Here is a 21,907-nt window from a genome sequence, read left to right as displayed (position 1 = left end):
AAGAGGTCCAAAGTGTCTTCCTAGTCCTTGTTTCCGTTTGGCTAGACCACTGTTTGCTGCTATACCACTGAGCTGTGTGTTCCAAGGCAGGACAAGGGCAGGATGGGAAAGGCTCTTCTAGCTGATGGCCATCACACTGCACTCAGTGCATCTGTCGGTTAGATGATGATCTCCAGTCTGTTCTTCAGCAAAGGGCGAGCAGATGGAACCAGAGTGTGCTCTGAGGCAGAGCTGTCTTCAGGAGAAGCAGCCTCGGGCTCTGATCTGTACTGATAACACACCCAGAGTCTGGAGAAAGTGAGTGTGAGGAATCACACACTTGTGATAAATGAGGCAGTATGAAAAGATAGCGATAGTAATTCAAGGCTATCTACTTTAAAATTTTTAATATGTCTTCCATAGAAAAATAAAAAGGAAATATCTATAACAAATTCACTTCATTAGCTCAGGAGAATATTTTTCCCATGCAGTCAATGTTTTAATCATTTTAGTGATAATATGAATAATTTTTTCTATTAAGCATTTTGCTATTTATAAAGTTTATGCTAAACATTTGACGTTTTATATGTTCAAGCATTACTTTTTGGCATTTGCTAAAAGTGTTTCCAGTTTGCTAATGAAAATACCTGGCATATTGCATGCTATTTTAAGAAAAAAAAGTATTTATTGATAATTTAAGCTATCAGGAAAAAGGCATTTATTTAACAACTAATTCAATACAAAGGAAGTGACTAAATTACACAAAATTTTACATTTAAATAAGTTTCAGGCTGTGATAGATAATGCTTGCCCAGAAACGACTTATCTATGACTAAAATGAAGTTCCTGAAGATGAAACAATTATTCAAACCCATACGTTTTCTATGTAGAACATCAAACGAAGATCTAAAATAAGGCTCTTTATGGGAATGTTTTATAATTTCTAAGAATGCCATTAAAATGTGCTAGAAAGAAAAATACGATCAGGTTCAACTGCATTGAAGAGTTAACAAAATGCTGCTTTAGTCTGAGTTTCTATTGCTGCTATGATAAAAGCGACACAGGGAGGAAGTTTCTGTTTCTCAAGGCAGCTTGTTAGTCCATCACTGAGAGAAGCCAGGGCGGGGACTCAGAGGGGCCTGGAGGCAGACCTTCTCACTGGCTTGCTTAGTTAGCTTGCTTTCTCATACACCCCATGACTGCTACCCAGGGGTGGCACTGCTCACAATGGGATGGGCCCTCCCACATCAGTCACTAATTAAGAAAATGCACTACAGGCTAATTCCTACAACCAACTCTTACAGAGGTATTTTCTCAGTCGAGACTCCTTCTTTCCCAATAACTCTGATTTATGTCAAGTTGACAATAAACTAGTCAGGACAAATAAACTGGCCAAAGTTTATTCAGATCATTTATGAAATAAATGGTCATATATGGAAATCAAGCTGGAACCCTACTGACTAGCAAACATAGGCTGGAAGGTGTATGGCAGGCTACTGCGGGGGAAAGTCATCAACAACCTTATCCAAGCGTGAACCCTTCAAGCCACATTGCCAACATGGCCGGCAAAATGTGCCCATGTGGTGTAAGAGTGGCATGACTGTTGTGGGAAAAACAACCTGCTGATTGGATTTGAGGCCCACGCCAATCTGGTCAAAACTCAATGGCTAGTGTGGTCATAGGCCCTAAGGGGTAACTTACTACTGTTGTTTTGCTAAATGGGCATACCAACCTACTTCTAAGCACAGTTTAGACCCATGGACAAGTGCGAGTCTCAGCCTTGAACAGAGAAGCTTCTCCTTCAGTGGAAGGCAGTGAGTGCAGAGACTCGTGCCTGTTTCAGGTGCTGAGATAAGGGAACGATGAGTGCTTATCCCTAAACAGGACACTTTATCGCCCTCCTCTAAGGCCTGAAATCATCAAGGAAGAGAGGGTAGACAGAATGTGAGAGTCTGATGATAGGAAGAAAGGCTGGGGAATGCGACTCTCTGGGCATCGAAACACAGCTACTGCCATCATGAACTCAAGCACCTGCAGATGCCCTCACTGTGCACACAGAATACTGGCCCTGCCAACAGCCACAGATGGAAGAGAGGCTCATGGTGCCTTCGCCCTCCTTGGGGAACTACTGGCTGTTACGCACCCACTGGAAAGTCCACAAGACTCAAGAAGATAGTTCCACACCCGCTGTCTTGCAGTGGCTAAATTCAGTCGGTTGCAAAACAAAGAGACATGGGTATAGAGAAGTATCCTGTAAGGAGGAAGAGGGGACTTAATTGGGGTAGGAGGGAGACAAGAGAGACGGGAGGTGAAAGAATCAGAATGCATTATGTATGTGTATGAAATTGTCAAAAGCCAAAGCCAGTTCCCTGTGAAAACATAGAAGTGTGTTAATTTCAAATTCTATCAGAGTAGAGGAGGTGGTTCATGGACAGAATACTTGCCTGACATAGGCAAGAACCCACGTTTGGTTTCCAGCGTTATAAAAACCAAAAACAACAATAATGACAACAAAAACATATATGTGGGAATTAATTTAACACAAAGTACACTGTTTATATAGGTTATTGTCACATTTAAATGCTTTCTATCTGTGCTGGCTAGTTTTTATGTCTATTTGATACAAGGTATGGGTCATGTGGAAAGACAGACTCTTCATCAAGAAAATGCCTCCACAGGTCAGGCATGTCTGCACATGTTTGTAGGCCGTTTTCTTCATTGACGACTGTTGGTGGGAGGTGCAGGCTACTGTGGATAGTGTCTCCTGGGCTGGTGATCCTGGGCATTACCGTGAGAAGGCAGGCTGAAGCAGAGGTACTCCTCCATAGCCTCTGCTTGAGTTCCCACCTCCAGGTCTGTGACCTGCTTGAGTTTACGCCTGGATCCTCATGATGGACCGACCTGAAAACTGTAAGGTGAAATAAACCCTTTTCTCTCCAGGTTATTTTGGTCATGGTGTTTTTAATCAACACAATAGAAATCAAACTAAGATACCATCCTAAAATGACAAGGAATTCAAATGCTTCCAGCCATTGTAAATAAGCTCCCAACTTAGAAAAAAAAAATAGTCATGGTGAGACTCTCCCATATACATCACACAGAAACATCCAATCCTCAAAAGCTTAGCCATGTCTTTAAAAGGCACAACCCACAGGGAGATCTGTGAAAAGGTAGATTTACAGGAAAAATGAAGAGGTTGTGTCCTAGCAGCTACACTGTCTCCCCTCTCAGCAGGCCATGGTAGTTTACACCTTTCATCCCAGCACTCTGGTGCCAGAAGCAGGCAGATCTCTGTGAGTTCAAGGCTAGCCTGATCTACATATCAATTTCTAGAACAGTCAGAGCTACGTTATATAAACACTGACAAAGGAGGGGCAACTATGTTAATTTCATTTATTAATTCATTACAGGTTTGAGGATATTTTCTCATAAAATGATCAAAAACCAAAAAAACCTGTATGGTAACAATTTTTATTCTTTATAAAACAAAACATTACAAGCAATTTAAACTTTCAAAGCATGTGACTGGCTCAGTATACTGCAGTCCGTCTATCAATTGTGGAACGTGAAAAAGCACACAAAGGTCGTGAAGACAAAAGGGAAATCTGACGGCAAGTAAAGCAGTGTAGTACTGATGCTGTGGTGACATTTATGGATATTCCCAAGTTAATATTATTATACTTATGTAAACGATTCATGTAGAAAAGATTTAACACAATCTTTAATCACACAATCCGGGCTAAGGAAGCTTGTTTCTCCTCTAAGTGCTGTAGAGTGATGCTGTGGACGTGCATTTCTCTGGACCTCTTTTCAGGACGTCCACCTCCAGGCACAGTCAGGAAACCTGAAACAGGCACAGAGATGCAGAGGCAGAGCCAGTACACCTGGAGAGGTTCCTCTAGCTCCATCCCTACACTTGGATCTACAAAACAAAAACAAAGAACAACAAGAACTCTCTTTATAAATTACTCATTCGGTGTAAGCTCATTCAAACTGGTGTCTGTGAAAGTCAAGCCAAGAAACAAATTCGGAGTTTCTCTTACAATATTTAACTTATAGATGGATAGTAAGTGCCACACGCCACCTCACCCACTGCCCTGAGTCTGCTCCCTGGAGATGCAGTTCCTTAAACAGCACGCCCCCTGACCAGCTGCATCTCCAGACAACAGCCAGCTGAAGCTCACCAGGCTAATTTCCCTGTCCCTTTGGCTCTCAGTGCAATCACTCCACCTGCTACTGAGGTGATTTTTTTTTCAGGGGTAAGAATTTGCTTTTAGCCTTGGGGAAGAAAGCACTTTGTAGGAATTCCAGCAGATTATATTGTTACTGTTTTATCAATCCTGAAGAGATTTAATCTTTGTGAACTTGATGTTTTTGTTATTGCCTTTTATTTGCAGTTTACCAAGTGCTAGACACCAGTACCAACTTACAAATACTGTCCTTCTTGTTCTTCACAAAAGCTTATTGGGCAGTGAATCACCGGTGGCGAGAACGTCCACTCTCCCACTGCACAGTGCTAGCTTAAGCATCACTAAGGCAGAGATGAAAAGTGTAGAGCAAGAGGAGAGACTGATGAAGAAACAAAACCAAAAAGTACATGCAGTAATAGGGCTGGAGACAGAGACCCAAGGTAGAGTGCTCTGTCTGGCATGCACGAGGTTAAATTTCCAGCACAAGGGCGGAAGGAAGAAAGTCTGTGTGCATGATGAGGGTTTGTAACTGGGGCAGAGGTCACTGATGTGAAATATTAAAGATGTGTTACATTGTTTATGCTGTGGAATATTTAATGATGCAAAGATGTGCTGCAGTCTTTTACGTGGCTTCTTTAACTCTGTGAAGCTATGCTACTTTGCTTGCCTAAAACACCTGACTGAGCCAATAAAGAGCCGAATGGCCAACAACTAAGCAGGAAAGGATGAGGCGGTGCTGCCAGGCAGAAAGGATAAACAGGAGACTGAGGAGAAAGAAAAGGAGGCGAGGAAACCATCAGGGGCAGCCACCCAACTACATAGCAAGCCGCAGAATAAGACGTAAAGAAAAGAGTATAGAATAGAGAAAGATAAATGCCCAGAGGCAAAAGATAGATGGAATAATTTAAGAAAAGCTGATTAGAAACAAGCCAAGTGAAGACTGGGCGTTCACAAGTAAGAATATGCCTCCATGTATTTATTTGGGAGCTGACTGGCTGGTACCCAAAGAGAAAGAGTAAACAAACAAACAAACAAAAAACAAAACAAAAAAACAACTACAGGTCACTAGTTTGCTACCAGCACCTACTTTGAGCAGCGAACCTATAACTCAAGGGGCTCCAACACCTTTGTCTGCTCTCCACGAACACCTGCATTCATGCAGACATACGTGTCCACACCCATATAATTTTAAATAAACTAAAACAAAAATATGTAGTGAGGTGAGGTATTTAGGGGTATGTAGAATGACTATCTGTGAGGAAGACCGCTTGCTGGTCCCAGGAATTCTAATATAACTGGCATGCGCAGATTCTTTTTAATCCAGAAAAAAATATCTGTCTTCTTGGAAGTAGGAACAATAGATCTCACGAGACCAGGAGTGGAACTCCTGTGTTAGAACAAACTTGCCAGTCAGAAAACAGCAAGAATTAATGGGTACATTTGGGGCTCCGTTTTAATACATGTTCATGAAACATATATATTTTGAGGGTCCATCATGGTGGTGAGGCATTATTAAAGAGCCGGTAACACAAGAATATGTAGCCTGGTGCAATTTTAGTGATATTGACAACAAAGCAAATATTAATTCTTAACTTTAAACAAAACTACTCATCCGGAAATGCTGTCCCTACCCAAGATTCGTTGGGATCCTCATGATATGTGTGTATCCACACGGCTATTCCTTCTTGATTTCCTTCTTAAATGCTTCTTTTAAGAAATGCTAGGGTTCTCTTACTGTTCATTCTGCTCATTTTTATTTCACTTCTCAGAATACTAATTAATATCTTGTCTAATGCAGTCCTCTGAAGAGCCAAGGCGATGTCCTAGAGTTACTTTCAATACAATGTTCCAAGTTCCCAATCTGTCTCCTACTTGCCCACCTACACAGCCTCATCTGGAACCAGGAATGCCTTATAGTCAAACCGACACTTCTACAAATTTCATCTGTAGAAGAGCTATGCTTTCATCCTGGGACTTTTCCTACCTTGTGATTCTTCACCTTGAATTCTCTCTGCTGCACTTGACGTCTGACAGAGTCCATTATGTCCAGTGCAGACAATCTCGCCCTTAGTCACCATCTTCTGTGTATAACCACGCCTTCCTGACATTTTTGTGTGAACACTTTTGACAAATCTGCTTCTCTCACAATCTGTAAGTTGCTTGAAGTCAGGGACTGTGCTAGATATTTATAGATCCATGCTGTGTCTATCACATAAAATGCTCTCAGGAACAGAAGTTGAAAAAAGTAATTAATACTTAATTATTAAAGATTTCTATGTGGCATGAAGAGTAATGACTAATTAGCATAATACTGGAAGCTGCATAGAAATTAAAGATGAACAAGTTAATAAAAACTTGTTTCTCACTAATAAAACTTTAAACATATATTACAAGACCTCCCAAAGTTACCCTGTGACTATATTAGTTATGTGACAAAGGGGGCATAAGGTTACAGGTGGCACTGAATGTGATTATCAGCTGACCTTAAAGTGTGGAGGCAGATGGAATGATTTAGGCAGGACTAAGTGCATCGCGAAAGCATCTATGCTGTAGGGTGATGAACAGAACAGAGGACCAGTGAGCAGGCCACTGGAGAAAGACTGTGGACGCTGGTGCTGAGTCTGAAAGGGAGAAGGAGGTCCGCCAGCTGAGCAGTATAAGTGGCCTTCAAAGCTGGACAAGGCAAAGAAATGTTCTTCCCTAAAGCCTCTGACACCCCCAATCCTGCCAAAACCTCGAGAAAGAATCATTTAGCCGCGTGACACCCATTTTGGACTTCTGTCTTCCAGGATGATAAGCTACTGAACGTGGTTTTAATTCACTGGTGGTCCAGGTTGTCATAGCAGCCAAGAGAATGCAAACACACCCATTCTGAACAGGAGTGATGCTGGCTGAGAGTCAACACACCTGATAATGGTGGCTTATCCACGCTGTTCCTCTCTCTATAAAGGAAATCTGGGACTAATTTTTTCAGTGTCAAGGCTCCTGCTCCTTCAGCTCTGTTCTGACTTCTTTTTGGAACTTGGCATAGCAGGTCTGATTTCAACCAACAGGGAGAAGTGCAAAAATGACGAGCCTTGGAAGACTGTTCTCAGCGCTGCACACGCCACTTCAGTTTCTATCACACAGTCAAAAGTGGTAGCACTTTTGGTGGCACTTAGGCCCCCTTGCAAGGAGGGGAGAAGTAGAGCCATTACTGTAAATGGCCATGTAGTATTTAGTAAAGACTAAACAGACCTTCTGTCATTACTAAACACCCTGAGAACTTTGTCTTAAGTACACACAAACTCTAATTTAAATTACTATTTTGAAGTTGTCTCACATAGATTTCAGATAAGGAGAGAGCCTTCATTCTACAGTTATGGAGTAATTAGTGTTTGCCAGATTTTGCATAAAAACATATGTTAGGATAACACACTTATCCTACATTCAAATTTTAATTTGGAATCGATGGGACTGGGACTCTTGGCTGACAAGGTTGGACACACTTTCTCATTCCAGCTCACCTCTTCCTAGGGTCCTGGCAGGAAGTAGACAAGAGTTTAACGAGGAGAGTTCTCACAGAGGTGGAGACAGCTTTTAAGGCAAGGAATGATCGAGAATCTAATCATTATATCTCCAGGCCAGAAGGTTCAAGGGAGAGAAGCAGTTTCTAGAACTTGGCTACAAGACACAGGTATCTGGCAGGAGCCCTGGGCCCTAGTGGAAGATGAAGCTGCAGTCACAGGGAGGGAGTAAATATTCTGGACTCTCTCCTTCCTTTGATCTTTTGCCAGTGCTTCCCAAACTGGCTGAAACCAAACAGACTTGGAGGGCGAAGGAGCCCGAGTGATGCTATCCACAGAAGCCAGTTTCTCAGAGCAGGGTCAAGCAGAGACTGGGTTTAACCAGCTGGAAAAAGTACTCATCACGCAAACAAGCAGGATGTCTTAGAGTTGGAACAATTTTAAAATCCTTGACCTAAAAGATAAAGGGAAAGGATCCAAACAGAACCATGTCAGACCTGGGACAAAGAAAGACAGGGAAGAGAATGATTAAAAAGTGAAACAGTAAGGTGGGGCAGTGTGCGGCCCAGTTATCTAAGATAAAAAAAAGGAGCAAGGAGGTGAGACGATGAACAAGGCCAGACCAAGGCTGTGCGTTGTGGAAGTCACTCAACATGGGGTTTTTCTATCACAAACTTTTTCATGTGACCTGAACACAGTGCTCAAAGATTTAAAACAGGCTACTATTTTTTTAAACTTTTAACTACATATGCTCCAAGGGGTAAATTCTGGCAGTGCCTGTAACTGAGACTATGGGTTACAGAAAGCCAGGAGTGTAAGCCAAACAACAGATGCACTCTGTAACAAAATCAGTCAGCTGCTCAGAGAAGTCAAGATGCCAAACAAAGAAATAGACAGAAACAAAGGGGCAAAGACTGCAATGCAAACTCAATGCCAGACCCTTGATACCGTGCTAGCAACAGTCCACTCAAAACCATTTGTTCAAACTGGGCTCTCTGGTGTTAATCACCTGAGCATAGGTTCACATTTGGTATCAATAAAGGATATCTTCTATAGAAGCTACTATTGTATTAGCTTTTGGAGATGATCACTGATATTCTGCAAATATCTCCCTCAGATAAATTTATGCTTTTATATCTGATGTTTTGAAAAATGTCACTTATGTTGACAGTCCTACCTGTTAAAAGTGGGAGCCTCATCAGAGAAATTTTGTGGGTGCAGTACATAATAAAAATTATTTGGAGGCATGAGAAAAACATGTGTCCTTTCCTCACCTCCAAGGAAGTTTAATTAGAAAAGCTGGCATGGGTCCTGAGGAGGGCTGGCTAAGCATTGCCCTGGGGTCTGGTTGCACTGCACCAGTGAGGTGACCACCAGCTTCCTTTTACCCATTGTCAACAGCAAATCCAGTCTCAGCTGAGCCATTATGGAGAAGCAGCTGGGTCCCTGCATCCTTTACAGATGTTGTGGTCAGCTTTATTATTTTTTCAACTTGACACAAGCTAGAAGTATTTGAGAAAAGGGAAGCTCAACTGAGAAAACGTCCCCCACAAGAATGGCTTGATTTGACTGATGTGAGAGGGCCCAGCCCACTGAGGGCAGTGTCACCCCTGTGATGGTGGTCCGGGACGCTGTAAGAAAGAAGGCTAAGCAAGCCATGACAGCAAGCCAGTAAGCATCACCCTCCATGGCCTCTGTAACAGTTCTTACCTCCAGGTCCCTGCCCTGGTTTCCTTCAGTAGAGTGTGATCTGAGAGCTGCAAGCTTGAAGAAACCCTCTCCTCCCCTGTGGTGGTCTGAATCCATACTTGGTGTTTACTCACCAGGGAGTGGAACTACTTAAGGGTTAGGAGGTGTTGCCTTGTTGGAGGAGGTGTCACTAGGCAGGCCCAGCTTCTCGTCCTCTCTGCCTGCTGCTTGAGTCAGCATGGAAAGTTCTTAGCTGTCGCTCTAGCACCATGCTTGTCCATTTACCCACCATGATGATCATGGTCTAATCCTCTGAAACTGTAAGCAAGTCCTCAGTTAAATGCTTTCTTTTCTAAAAATTGCCGTGGTCATAGTGTCTCTTCACAGCGATGAAACAGTAACTAAGACAGCACCCAAGCTCTCTTTGCTCATGGTGTTTTATCATAGCAATAGAAACCCTAGCTAAGACAACATGAGCTCACTGTCTCCACTCTAAAGCTGCAATGTGGAAACGGTACCGACGGGAGAAGCGGCACTGACAGACGGCTGACGACACTACCGGATACTGAACTCTGACAAGGTCTAGAGAACTGTAGTCATACTTCAGAAGTGCACTTGGAAAGTGAGGTGTCCTTGATGCATTAACACCTGATTCAAACTTCAAAATATTCCATTCATTTACAATTTTTCTCTTAAATTTTGAAAATACAGTAATCCACTTTTTCTTTTTATTTATTTTCTTTTTAATAAGCTTGGCATTTCAAGATTGGGTAAAAGTACACAAGTTTTTACAGTATTTCTTGCTCAACATGTACAATCCTAGTGTTCAAAGCAGTATTAACATTTCACTAACACATGAGCAAAGACACATACTGAAGGCATGTTCTGTGATGTGTCAGTCACTGCAAAGAAGACATGAAGCATGTCTCCTTACCCCCTTTATCTAAACTCTTGTTAATTTGAGACAGGGTCTCCTGTAGCCCATTCAGGCTGGTAACTCAGTATACAGCCTAGAATAACCTGAACTTCTGATTCTCCTTCCTCCATCTCCCAAAAGCTGGATTTAATCTAAATCTTAATAGGTACTTCCTTCATAAGTTGGTTCCAAAGATTCCCCCCTCCCAGTGCTTTCGTTAAAATATAACTATCAGACAAGAATCAGATTTAAAGCAATACTCTATATTCTGAAACTTCTGTCTGCTCTTTCTAGTATAGATTTTAAGTATCTTCAGTAACATTATGGAACTATAAATAGTCAAACATTTAATTTATAAGTTATGAGAGGCTTTTGTAAAAGTTAAACTTTGTATTAAATTTGGCTTACCAATATTTCCTGTGCATATTTTAAAAATAGAACTTAGCAGAAGTAATTATTTAGGGAAAAGGAAAAGGATAAGAGGGAGATTAAGATCAAGATTAGCATGGACATGAACGGCAATACTGTTTCACACTCCACCTCAACTGTTCCTAAGATAAAGACACACACCCTTCACTTCATTGAGGAGAGCAGGCTTAGAAAGTTGAGATAAAACTTATTTCTGAATTATTTACTCCACAGCTAGTAGGCAGTTGGGTACTCTGCTAGGTACTGAGGACACAGAAACAGCAAGTCCTATCATGTGATGTCCCCATAGTTAGTAAGAGCCCCACACACTAAGTCAGTAGCCACTGAAGGAACAAAGTATCTTGTGCTGTTTGTTTTCGTGTGCCTATGATTGTGACCCTGAGGAAGAACATAGAAAAAGGACTGGATGTGTGACACCTCCCAAGTGTAAGAGAAGGCTGGAAACAAGGTGCCTGTGAAAAGTGGAAACTAGACAATTTCTGGTAAACGACAAAAGTATATGATCTGATTGAGAAAGCAATGAGGCCAGGCCATGGCTCATTCTTGAGATCCCAGCTAGCTACTCAGAATGCTAAGGAATGGGGCTCCCAAGCTCAAGGGCCGAGTTACAGGTGATCCAAGGCCACTAACCCAAGGGTACCATTCTGACACAAATGTGTTCCAGCTAACACGGTACTGAGGAAAAGCAGCACTGCCAGTATGTACAAGGACCAAGAAGTCTAGTTTTGCAATGACTGCAGATCTGATGTGTGAAGAACATGTGCAGTCCCATTATTCAGATGCGGGGGAAGGGGGGTTTGGTTCATCTACAGGCAGCACGTTTTCATTACTGGACTTCGGCTGTACACTTACTTCGAGTTAATAATTCTTTTAACATTTGGAGGTTGGTGGATCTTTTTTTGGGGGGGCAGGATCTCACTATGTAGTTGGCCTGAGACTTGTGACCCTCCTGCCTCCACTTCCCACAAGCAAAGACTGCTAGTGTATGTCACCATGACTAGTCACACAATAAAATATCCTGCCTAAGGCATGGCAAAATCAGTAGGTAAACCTTACCAAGCAGCTTTCATGTACTTGCTCCGTGTTGGTTTAGTGTATTATTTCTTTTGGGGGGGGGTTGGGGGAGGGAGAATTATTTCTTATACTCCATGGGATGTTTGTTATTTCTGTCCATAAGTCTCACGTTTATACAATAACAATAACTACATATCTAAAATAATGGCTTAGGTTCATTTATCTCATAAAGTTGTCCCACACAATTCCTCCTTTGAAAGGGGTGGGAAGCGGGGAGAGAGGTAATTTTAAATCCTAATTACTGAAGACAGGTACAAAAGTATTTAGGTCTTGTATAAAGTCAAGAGCTTAAGATAAAAATCAGCCTCAGCGAACACTAGTCAGCCTTGTTTTTAGCCTTGAGGTCATTATACCACTCAGACGTGTGTGAGACTAGTTATTTTGAGGCAGGGTCCCACTGTAGGCAGTCTGGCCTTGAACTCTCAGCCATCCTCCTGCCTCACGTACTGAACGTTTTAGATTACAGGTTTCCAGACCTGCTCCCCAGGGTTGTTTATGCAAGTCGCAACGCCCACGAGCCTGGCCACCCTGGGACCCTGCAGGGCGGGGTATGTAAGGTGACAGCAGGTGAGCTAGGCGCAGATGAGGAAGTGAGCCTGGCACGGTGCGGGGATTACTCATGCTGCTTTCCTGAGAGCGGAATTTCTCGCCTCCTTCTCTGTCCAGCTGAAGTTCAACCCAAGTGCTGTCACTTCCCGTCTGGGTAGACCGGGGAAACCCGCGATTCTGTGGGAGGGGAGGGAGTCAGAACTAGCCAGGTAGCTCGCTGCGCGTCCCTGCTGTCCACGTCCCCGGCGAGCACGCGCGGGCCGCCGCACCGACAGCCGGAGCGCGCGGGACCCGAGGAGGGCGCACTGTCCGCGCGGGGTCTGCGCGGGTGTGGCCCATGCCGCCAGCTCCACCTGGTCCAGAAGGCCGCCCTGTCGCCTCTGGGCCTCGTCCCCAGGGTCCTCGCACCCTCCTCCGTGACCCCACCACACCTGAGCAAAACTTTTCCCTCGCCTCCGGGATTCAAACTCCGCAGCGACTGAAGCTGCCGCAAACCGCCCCGGCCCTAGCAACAAGGTTCCGGCCGTAGAGCGAGCGCCGCTAGGTGTTAGGAAGGTGATGTCGTAAAGCCGCGAGTGTCGTAAACCAGGTGCGGTGGGGAGGGGGAGGGGTGGAGGCGGCGGGTGGGGGGGGGTGAAGGGGAGGGAGGGAGGGAGGAGGGGGAGGAGGTGACTCGAGCATTTAGACACAAGCGAGAGGATCATGGCGGATGGCCCCAGGTGTAAGCGCAGAAAGCAGGCGAACCCGCGGCGCAATAACGGTGAGTGGCGGAGGGGCCCGGCGCGGCGGCGGGCAGCGGGCGGCCGGGCGAGGGGCGCGGAACCGAGCGGGCCGGGGGCGGCGGCGGGGCCGGGCCGAGTGGAGTGGGAAAGTAAAGTAGTGCGCCCCGCTGCCGCCGCCGCGGCCGCCGTCCTGGACCGTTATGTCTTACCTGCCTCTGCGCCTAGCGGCTCGCGCGGCCGCCGGGGACCGTTAGCTGCGCCGCATCCCGCCGCCGCGCCCGGCCACTTTTCCGCCCGCGGGTGGAGCGGCTGTTGCTTCTTTCCGCACTTTCTCCACTCTTGCCGCCCCTCGGCGCCTCCCCGCGCGCGATCCTCCCTCCGCGCAGGCCGCGGCGGCGGGGAACAAACTTGCGGCGGGCGGGCGCGGGCTGCGGAGCGGGCGCGGGCGGGAGAGGACGGGCGGCCGCGGGCCGGTTGCGTGTCGGCTGCGTGTCGGCCGTGCGCGCGTGTGCGCGGGAGCGGGCGCTGCGCGTCGGGTCGGGAGCTCGCGGTAAAGTTGCGCCCCGCGCGCTCGCGGGCGGGCGGGGATGGGGACGCGCGGGGCCGCCGCTGGCCAGGCGTTCAGGGGGCTGGAACCCCGCGCGTGCGGTGCCCGTCTGGGGCCGAGCAGGCTCGGGCGGCTCCTAGCTGCTGCCGTGGGGCGAGCGTGTGAGTGGACTCGCCGCCTGCGGCTCGCGGCCGGGAAGCAGCACAGACAGGTCGGGACGCCCTGGCAGCCCGCGTCCCCGCGGGCACGGGACTGTGTGCATGCGCCTTGCTTTGGCTCTTTCGGTTTGGGGAAGTTGTTACCTGGGCCGGACGCGCGAGCTGAGGGCAGATAATGGAGTTGGGCTGGCGCTCGGGGTCGCGAGTGGGGCGGATGGGGGAGGGGTCGGGCGGCCCGACGGGCGCACCGGGCTGGGGCTGCGGCTCGCGGTGCAGCTGCGCGGGGTATTGATTTGCGCGGATGTGCCAGGGAAACACACTCCTCGGCCTGACTGCAGAGTTTTTTGTTGTTGTTACTGGTCTTTTTGTTTTGTTTTGTTTTTTTAAGAAAGAGGGAAAGCCACAGGCACCAGAATAGAGCGCGGCACCCCGACCTGCATTAGTGGGTGCATCGTGGGCTCTCCCAGAGTGGGGAGACGCAGGAGTTGCTGGATGGTGCCTCTCTTAGGCGAGTGTGTGCTCTTGGCTAGCGGCGCGGACAGCCGTCTGCTCCTGGTCATTGTCTGGACAGTCCCTGCGGCGGCGGCCGGGGGATGCCCCCGCCCGGGTACCTGTGTGTGGTGATGGGCGGCCACAGCCCTGTGCTGCTGCGGCCGCTGCTATATAAGGAATTCCTCGTGCCTTTCGCACCCGGTGGCTCCGTGGGGCTCCCGCGGGGTGTTAAATGATGAGTTTTTAAGAATGGGGGGAATAAATGCGCCCCTGATGGCATCGATGTGGCGTCCAGAGAACTAGGAAATCCTGTTTAAGTGGCAACCCTGGCGCCCCCCCTCCCGCGCCCCACCCCCTCCCGGTCTGTGTTGCTCCCTCCCCTCCGGTATGCCAAACGCCAGGTTTTGTAACCTTTCCTGGCAATTTTAGATTTTGTGTGGGATTTCCTGTCTAGAAGCAGATACGAAGATTTTAGGCTGTTCCAAAGAGGTTTCCTCTCGGTTGTAAACACATTTTGAATATATCTGAACCCTCATTAAAATCTCTGCTGCCGTGAATGGCTTTCAGTTGTTCAGATAAACGTTGCATTTCAGAGAAGCGTGTTCGTTCGGAGGGAAAGGTGTGCTGGGTAGCGTCATTGTGGAGAGGTGACTACTGGTTGTGGCAAGGACCTGAGCACAGGCTACCGCAATTGTAATTTCCTGCTTCTAGCATCAAATAGTGTCTGTTCTACATTGAGCTGTTGCTGCTATTGCTGATGTGGCTTTCTTTATGAAAGGTAAGTTGGTTAGGAAAGGGCTGCTTGCTGTCCTTACCTTATTTAAAATGTTGGTCGCCAGAGAAAGGGGCTTTTCTTGTTGCTGACGACATGTGTGTGACATGTGAGTCTGAACCACCCAGCGTCTGTGCAGCTGCTGTAAACATGTTTACCTGAACAGGAAAGAATGAATTTTTCTCCTAGAGATTCTGTGATATTAATATCACATACATAAGGCATATCAACAGATGACATAAGGGTGGAAAGCTATTCCGAAAGGTGCTTGCAATCAACAGGAAAGAAATTCTTGATCGCTGCAGCAAATGGCAACTTGTGCAGGTAGAAAAAAGATGGTGTTTAGTTTTCTCCTGCATGTATGTCAGCCCCCTCCTGTTTGCCGCCTTCATTCTCAGGGGAGGGATTTATTTACCACGCTTGCTGTTAGTGTTTTTCCTTTGTGTTTAATATTAGAAAAACAGATTTGGGGCTCTTGAGCCTGAAATGTCTTGACTGCAGTATGCATTTCTCGGAGAAAACAAAAGGTGTGTGAGATAGCGCTGTGCTACCACAGGTATCTTCCATTTTCATCACTTTTGGCTCTCTCTTTGTATTTCTTTTTGTTCTCTAATGCTTTCATCCATCGCTGACCGTTGCGGCCATGCTGTTTGATTTAGCCTGCTATTTTTGCAAATTAAAATTGAAGTTATATGCATTGTGTTGTGAAACCTGGGGGTAGGTGCTGGTTGATTTTTCTTAGCAACGCAGTCATATTTAAGTTGCAGATGTTTTAGGAGAGAATTATCTGGAAAGATGTTAACTCCTAATATTTATTTAAATGACTAAATAGTGGTGTATATGGTGGGAGATAGTACTAGAGATATTTATGTTATTTATGTATAAATTATATTTATATTCATTTTTGAAATAAGGTATATAGATTTTACAGCTAAATCAGCAATAAAACATTTTTATTTCCTTCCTAGAATATGTCTGAAGGCTAGGATACTGATGACAGCATCAAAAACTGTAACTTAACAAATATGTAACAATTGAGTAGACCTACCTAAATCATCCAACCTTGTGTGGGGACATTATGGTAATGATGCTAGCCATCTAAAGGAATGGCATTAGAATTGTTGGGATTGATTTTTGCTGTTTATAATTTAATGCTTTGTTGTATTTAAAAATATTTTCTCTTTCCCTAAATTCTATTCGGCATTCCCCCATTTTATTCCTGACAAATGAGCTCTAGCTCCCAGTGACTGCCTGCTGACTAATCCACCTTAGATGGAATAGCAGGCACATACCTTTCTATCATTAGCACCATTTCTTCTTGCTGTCTTTGGAAACCACCAGTAGAGGATGCTAACAAAAACAACGATTGGTGCAGCATCCCAAGCTTGTCGGTCTTGTGTGCTGATGGGGAGTTTTCTGTGTCCTTCTGAGTCTTTAAAACCAACCTAAGTGTCTTGTAGTTTGCAGACACTAGAAAGAGGTTGAAATGTGTTCATGTGAATGTTATTTACAAATTTAAGCTTCAAAATCTTGAAATTAGTGCTTTTGGGTATTGCATTAAAACAGTTATATTATAAAAAGTTTGGTTTTAGACTTGGGCAAGAAAATGCAGTGACTACATATATTTATTTTTCATACTCACCTCCACACTTTTAAACCTTTTATTGTTGTTGTTTATGGTATGAATCTTGAAAAACACATTTTCAAATGTTAAAAGTGGTTAGGTATGGTAAAAAAAAACGTTTCATTTAAGGATAGATAGTACTGGGTAGTAATTTCCCATCGCTGTGTAAACTGAGGGCTGTAGATGGGTTGGGAGACTAAAGTAGATGCTAGTCGTCTGTTGTTGGTTGTAGGCGTTGCTTTTTTCCTTCGTCCTGTAAGTGGACCCTTGTCATCCTATGCGTACCTTTAGTGAAGAATCTGGCAGCATATTACTTTTGAGTTCATCAGTTATAAATTAAGAAGTACAATGTTTTTAGGCTTTAATAATTTATTAATTGGTTGGTTATATTCAAATAATTACTACTTTAAGCAAACCATGTACACTGAAGTTATGGCTTTGGCTTATAAATAATTTCACGAAATTTAAAGTAGTTATTTCTTTGCGTCCATATAGCTATGTTAGTATAACCTTGCGTTTGGGTTGGAAGTTAGAAGCATTTCTTTCCTAGGTACAGAATGGCACTTGTGGCCCTGCTGCAATGCAGCAGTCACACTGTTTGTCTTGAATTAAGTAGGGTTGACCTGACTTGTCAGGTAAGACTGTGTGAACTTCTTATGGACCGTGTCTGTAAATACCATTTTTCATTTTTGACAAGCATCTCTTAAATTTGTATTATCCTACTTCTTGAGATCTCTATGAATGAATATAATTCATTTCTTGATTTTGTGAGTTAAGAAACTTATCAGAGTTCACAATGTATGAAATTCTAGCATGAAGCCAAACATCAAAAGTGGATTATAAACTGAAAGCATAAGTCACTTGGTTAGATGACCCTGGTATGAAAGCATGAGGAATAATTATTTTTTGTTTCGTTTCTTTTTATAGCCTTCATTATTTTTGAAATCGTGTACATCTCTATGTTTGGAATTTTAGTGATTTTGAAATATGAGAAAACTGTATTGGGAATATTTCTTAAATATTCAAGAATATTTCTCAAGTGATTTCTTTGCTCTTTTCCTTTCTCTTTTATAAATCCCTTCAAGCATGCGATTAGAGTCCGATGTGAGCACAGATGCAGTATTATGTGGGTTGCACTGCTAGTTGCTCCGAAGTGCTTAAGCTGAATGCAGTAAGAGGAAAAGAAAAAGCATGCAGATGCTGGAAGATGTTCATTCCTTGCCAAAGTTCCAGCGAGGCTAGAGTGTGTCACGAACACAGAAGTAACATTAAGATGGAAATGGTTTCGTGCCTCGCAGCATGACTGCTGGTCTGCTGCTCACTTTTCATAGAGATGCTAAGATAAAAATGCCTGTGGAAATAAAATTCAAAAGGTTAAATTAGAAAAGCACCCTAGTTGGGATATATGATAAAATTACTTTCAAGACTATCCTTTGCAAAGGTAGATATTTTATATATATTACAAGGTAATCATAAATTGTGTGCTGTATTTTAAAGTCTGAGTGCTCTGTGGTTAAGACTTGAGAGGAGTGGCCCAGATAACTCATAGCAAATACAACTGCTGCAGATTGCTCAGTTTCTGAGAAGTGAGAAATTTTATAACAGGTGAATTTGATCACTGTGTAGACACTACCAGAGGGAATAATCTTTCCATTATATGAAACAGGGTTTTGAATACTGCATTTCTGAAGGAAACATCCCTTTTTTTTAAAAGGATTAAATTATGTGTGTCTGTGTAGAGGTTTGTACATGTGTATACAGGTGTCTGAGGAAGCCAGAGATGCGATCTGACCTGGGGATGGAGTTACAGGCAGTATGAGCCCTGGTGTAGGCGCTGGACTGAACATGGGTGCTCTGGAAGAGCAGTGAGCACTTCTAACCACTGTACGATCGCTAAGGCCCACACAAAGATTCTCCCTATAGAGAGAGCATGTCTTTCTGAGTTTTAAACTTAGTAGAGGTAAATCATACTATTCTTAACCTGAAAGTGGGTTACTGATAATATCATAATATTGATTTATTTATGTATGTATTATAGTGTTGGAGATTGAACCTTGGCCTCATGCATATTCCTTAAGTACTTTACCTCTGAATTACATCCCTACTCTTTTTAAGGTTTTTAAATTAGAGACAGTGGCTCTCTAAGTTGTCCTGGTAGCTTTGAACTTGTGATCCCCGCTTCAGCTTTCTAAACAGGTAGGATTCTAGCTGTCAGATCAGCAAGTACTCTTAACCTCCAAGCCATCTCTCCAGTTTCCTCTCCCTTACTTTTGAGAGAAGTCTCTCACTGAATCTGGGGCTTACCAATTAGTCTAGCTGGCCTGGGAGCCCTAGGACCCTCCTGTCCCCACCTGTCCAGTGCTGGGATTATACACATCCCTGACTTTGATGTGGCTATTGGGGATCCAAGCTCAGGATGTTTATAGACAAGCTCATTGCTGAACTAACCCTCTCTACCCAGCCCACATTTTAGGTATTTCAGATATTCTAATTCCGGCTTTCTTTTAATAAAAGGGGACCCCTTCAAATATTTCCACTACTATTCATGGTCACTAACATACATTTGATTTCTCTGTTCATGAACTGTTGAATTATTTGAATGCAGTATCTGGGGGTTTGTTTTTATTGTTAAATAGATTGTATTCAGAGTGTAATTAGCTTGCTGGTTTAAAAATTAATCATTCTAATGAAATTTTACACTCCTATTTGAACTTCTGGGATTGAACACAGGATGTTGAGCAACCACACTATACCCCATCCAAAAACTCTGATTTTTACTATGAAGGAGAGCCCCACTCAGAATCATTTTTCAGAAAACTGATGCAGATGAAGTGATATCTGAGATGCTTGGATGGAAACTGCAGGGAGACTTGAACACGTACTTTACAATGCAGTTCCATGTGGAAGTTAGCTCGGTGCGGGAAGTAACCAGGCTAGCCAAAGGATAAACAATTACATTTTTATTTATTATAAGGGGAAACTCACGAAACAGGAACGAGAAGTCCAATCTCAGCTGTGCCCCGTGGGAATTTCACATACGAGAGAGAGAGAGAGAGAGAGAGAGAGAGAGAGAGAGAGAGAGAGAGAGAGAGAGAGAGACGGGGGAGAGAGAGCGCACCTGGATCCCTGCTCCCGGTTTTCTCTCTGGCTCGCCTTAAATGGGATCCACCTCTTAAAGATAATTGGCTAACAAGGATTCCCCATCAGTTCCAGACAGATACAGTAATGTGTGGATAGCATGAGTAAAATCCTTAATGGAACAAGTGTCAGAACATGGGCTTAAGTTAACTGCGCTCTCTGGGAAATTCTAGAATGAACTGTAAAAATCACCATCTCTTTGATGCTTTCTCCCTTTGTCCCCAACACTGAGTAGTACATTCTTATATATGTGTCCTATGTGGTTTTATTGTGGGAACATCACAGTGAGCACTGTGTCATGTCTCTGGACAGTACAGTCGTATCGGACCACTATTGGAGATGAAACTTGTCATTGAACACATCTTCTTGTGGCGCAGTTGCAGGACTGTATTATACTAATCCCTCCTTACCATTGGGATATGCTTCAAGATGGCCCTGCAATGCCCATTGCTTGGCTAGTACTGAACAGGTACTAGCTTGCTTTTCTAAATTGATTCTCTTCATATACTCTTGAGGGGTTTTGTTTAATGTGAACAAAGGAAGTGGAAATAAGGAAAATCATTCCATATAATTAACATTTAAGGCAATAAAATAGCATATATTTAGAGCTGGAAGGATTTGGGAGAATCATCAAAACATTTTTTAAAGAGAAAAACACTAGCATGATTCATGCTTATAATCCTGTAGTTCTGGAGGCTGAGGCAGGAGGATTGTGCATTGACACTGTCATCTTGGGATACAAAGTGAGACCTTGTGAGAGAGAGAGAGAGAAAGGAGAAAGGGAGGCAAGATTAGTAAAAAGGGAAGGAGAGGTCAGGGAGCAATGGGTGGGGCAGGAGCACACATGCACAAATGTGAATACAGAGGAGCATCAACTGACTTTGCCATGTTTGTATTTCTGGCTAGCTCAGACTAAGCCCTAGTTCACACATTCCTGTTATTAAGCTATTAAGTATATTCATCTGTGAATTTGTAACAAGCAATTGGATGACAGTGTTTCTCGTATATTTATAGAATGCTCAGTCATCTTGGCACAAAGGAATTTCTACTGCATTTGCATACACCTAACAGACTTAGCTGATTCCCTCAGTTTAGCTTCATTTTGAGGAATTCTCTCATTGGGATGGCATTGTTCTCTGCTCTAGTTACAGCTTCTTCCCTGCCCTTCACTTTGCCAATCTTAAGTGCTTTTATGGTTGCTTCCAACTGTAGTTATTTCATTTGTGTAACAAAGCACTAACTAGCTAGGAATTCCTCTAGTGTTAGATCCCAGTTTGTCTCTAACTCTTGGGTCCAAGTGATTCCATCATATGCATCTCCCTGTGTGTCAGGAAGGCCTGAGGAGAAGTTTCTCTGGGGATAGTGACTAAATCCTGCCATATTGTTTTGAGAATGGTAAAACCAATCTTCACACTCACCAACAATGTATGACTGTCTTATTTCAGAATTTTTCCAGAGTATGATATTGTACAGTGTCCTGCATTTTGTACTTTTAATTAAAAATTTCTCCTTTTATATATAGGAGTGTTTTGCTTTCTTGTGTGTTGGGACACCATTTATGTGTCTGGTGTCTGTGGAGGCCAGAAGGGGTCCTCCAGGTCCCCTAGGACTAGGGTAATAGACAGTTATGAGCTACCATGTGGATCCTGGGAACCGAACCCAGGTTCTCTAGAAGAGCATCCTTAACCACTGAACCATCTCTCCAGCCCCAATTTTGCTATTTTGATAGCTGTTAAATAGGATGTCAAGGTGGTTTCATTTTACTAGGAAGTTGATCATTGCTGCATATTCATGGCTAGCAAATTGGGTTTGTCTTTGCCTGTATAACTTGTGTTTCTTGTTGATATCCTAGATTTTTTTGTGAAGTCATTATAATAGTTCCAAATATGTCAATCATCTGTTGATTTTTGATGATGGCCCAGAAATTCTTAATCTTAACTCACATCTATCAAAGTTTTGACTTTGTGGATAGTATGTTACCTTACCTAATATGCAGATTAAAAGTACTATCATAAAAGTTTTCTATTAGTTTTATTACTTTCCCTTCATATTTAGGTCTCATGTCTGTGGAGGTCACTTCTGAACATCATGGAACCTTTAGTTTGTTTACTTTGGTTGGTTG

At 43.8% G+C, this 21,907-nt stretch overlaps 1 protein-coding gene and 1 pseudogene across 6 annotated transcripts in view; one reads left to right on the top strand and one right to left on the bottom strand.

The window, feature by feature from the left end:
• Positions 1-3,436: 3,436 nt before the first annotated feature.
• LOC125417450 (uncharacterized) lies at positions 3,437-13,897 on the bottom strand (annotated as a pseudogene). The gene is made up of 2 exons (XR_015734797.1): positions 13,264-13,897; positions 3,437-3,901 (listed from the first exon to the last, which is right to left on the bottom strand). The product of XR_015734797.1 is annotated as an uncharacterized LOC125417450 (transcript).
• Zeb1 (zinc finger E-box binding homeobox 1) overlaps positions 12,738-21,907 on the top strand; it is a 167,087-nt gene continuing 157,917 nt past the window's right edge. For 2 of the 5 annotated variants that reach the window (XM_085698928.2, XM_085698926.2), the window contains exon 1: positions 12,975-13,092. In XM_085698928.2, coding sequence (XP_085555054.1) covers positions 13,035-13,092 — 58 coding nt within the window. In that variant the 5' untranslated portion in view covers positions 12,975-13,034. Of the gene's footprint in view, positions 12,922-12,974; positions 13,093-21,907 lie in introns of those variants that run through there. The other 3 variants (XM_085698931.2, XM_085698929.2, XM_085698930.2) reach the window with 3 other exon arrangements.

Source organism: Myodes glareolus, chromosome 14 (assembly GCF_982192425.1).
Source record: "Myodes glareolus chromosome 14, mMyoGla1.1, whole genome shotgun sequence".
NCBI lineage: Eukaryota > Metazoa > Chordata > Mammalia > Rodentia > Cricetidae > Myodes > Myodes glareolus.
The sequence above is the reverse complement of the archived record's forward strand: the minus strand, read 5'-3'. Positions and strand labels throughout refer to the sequence as shown.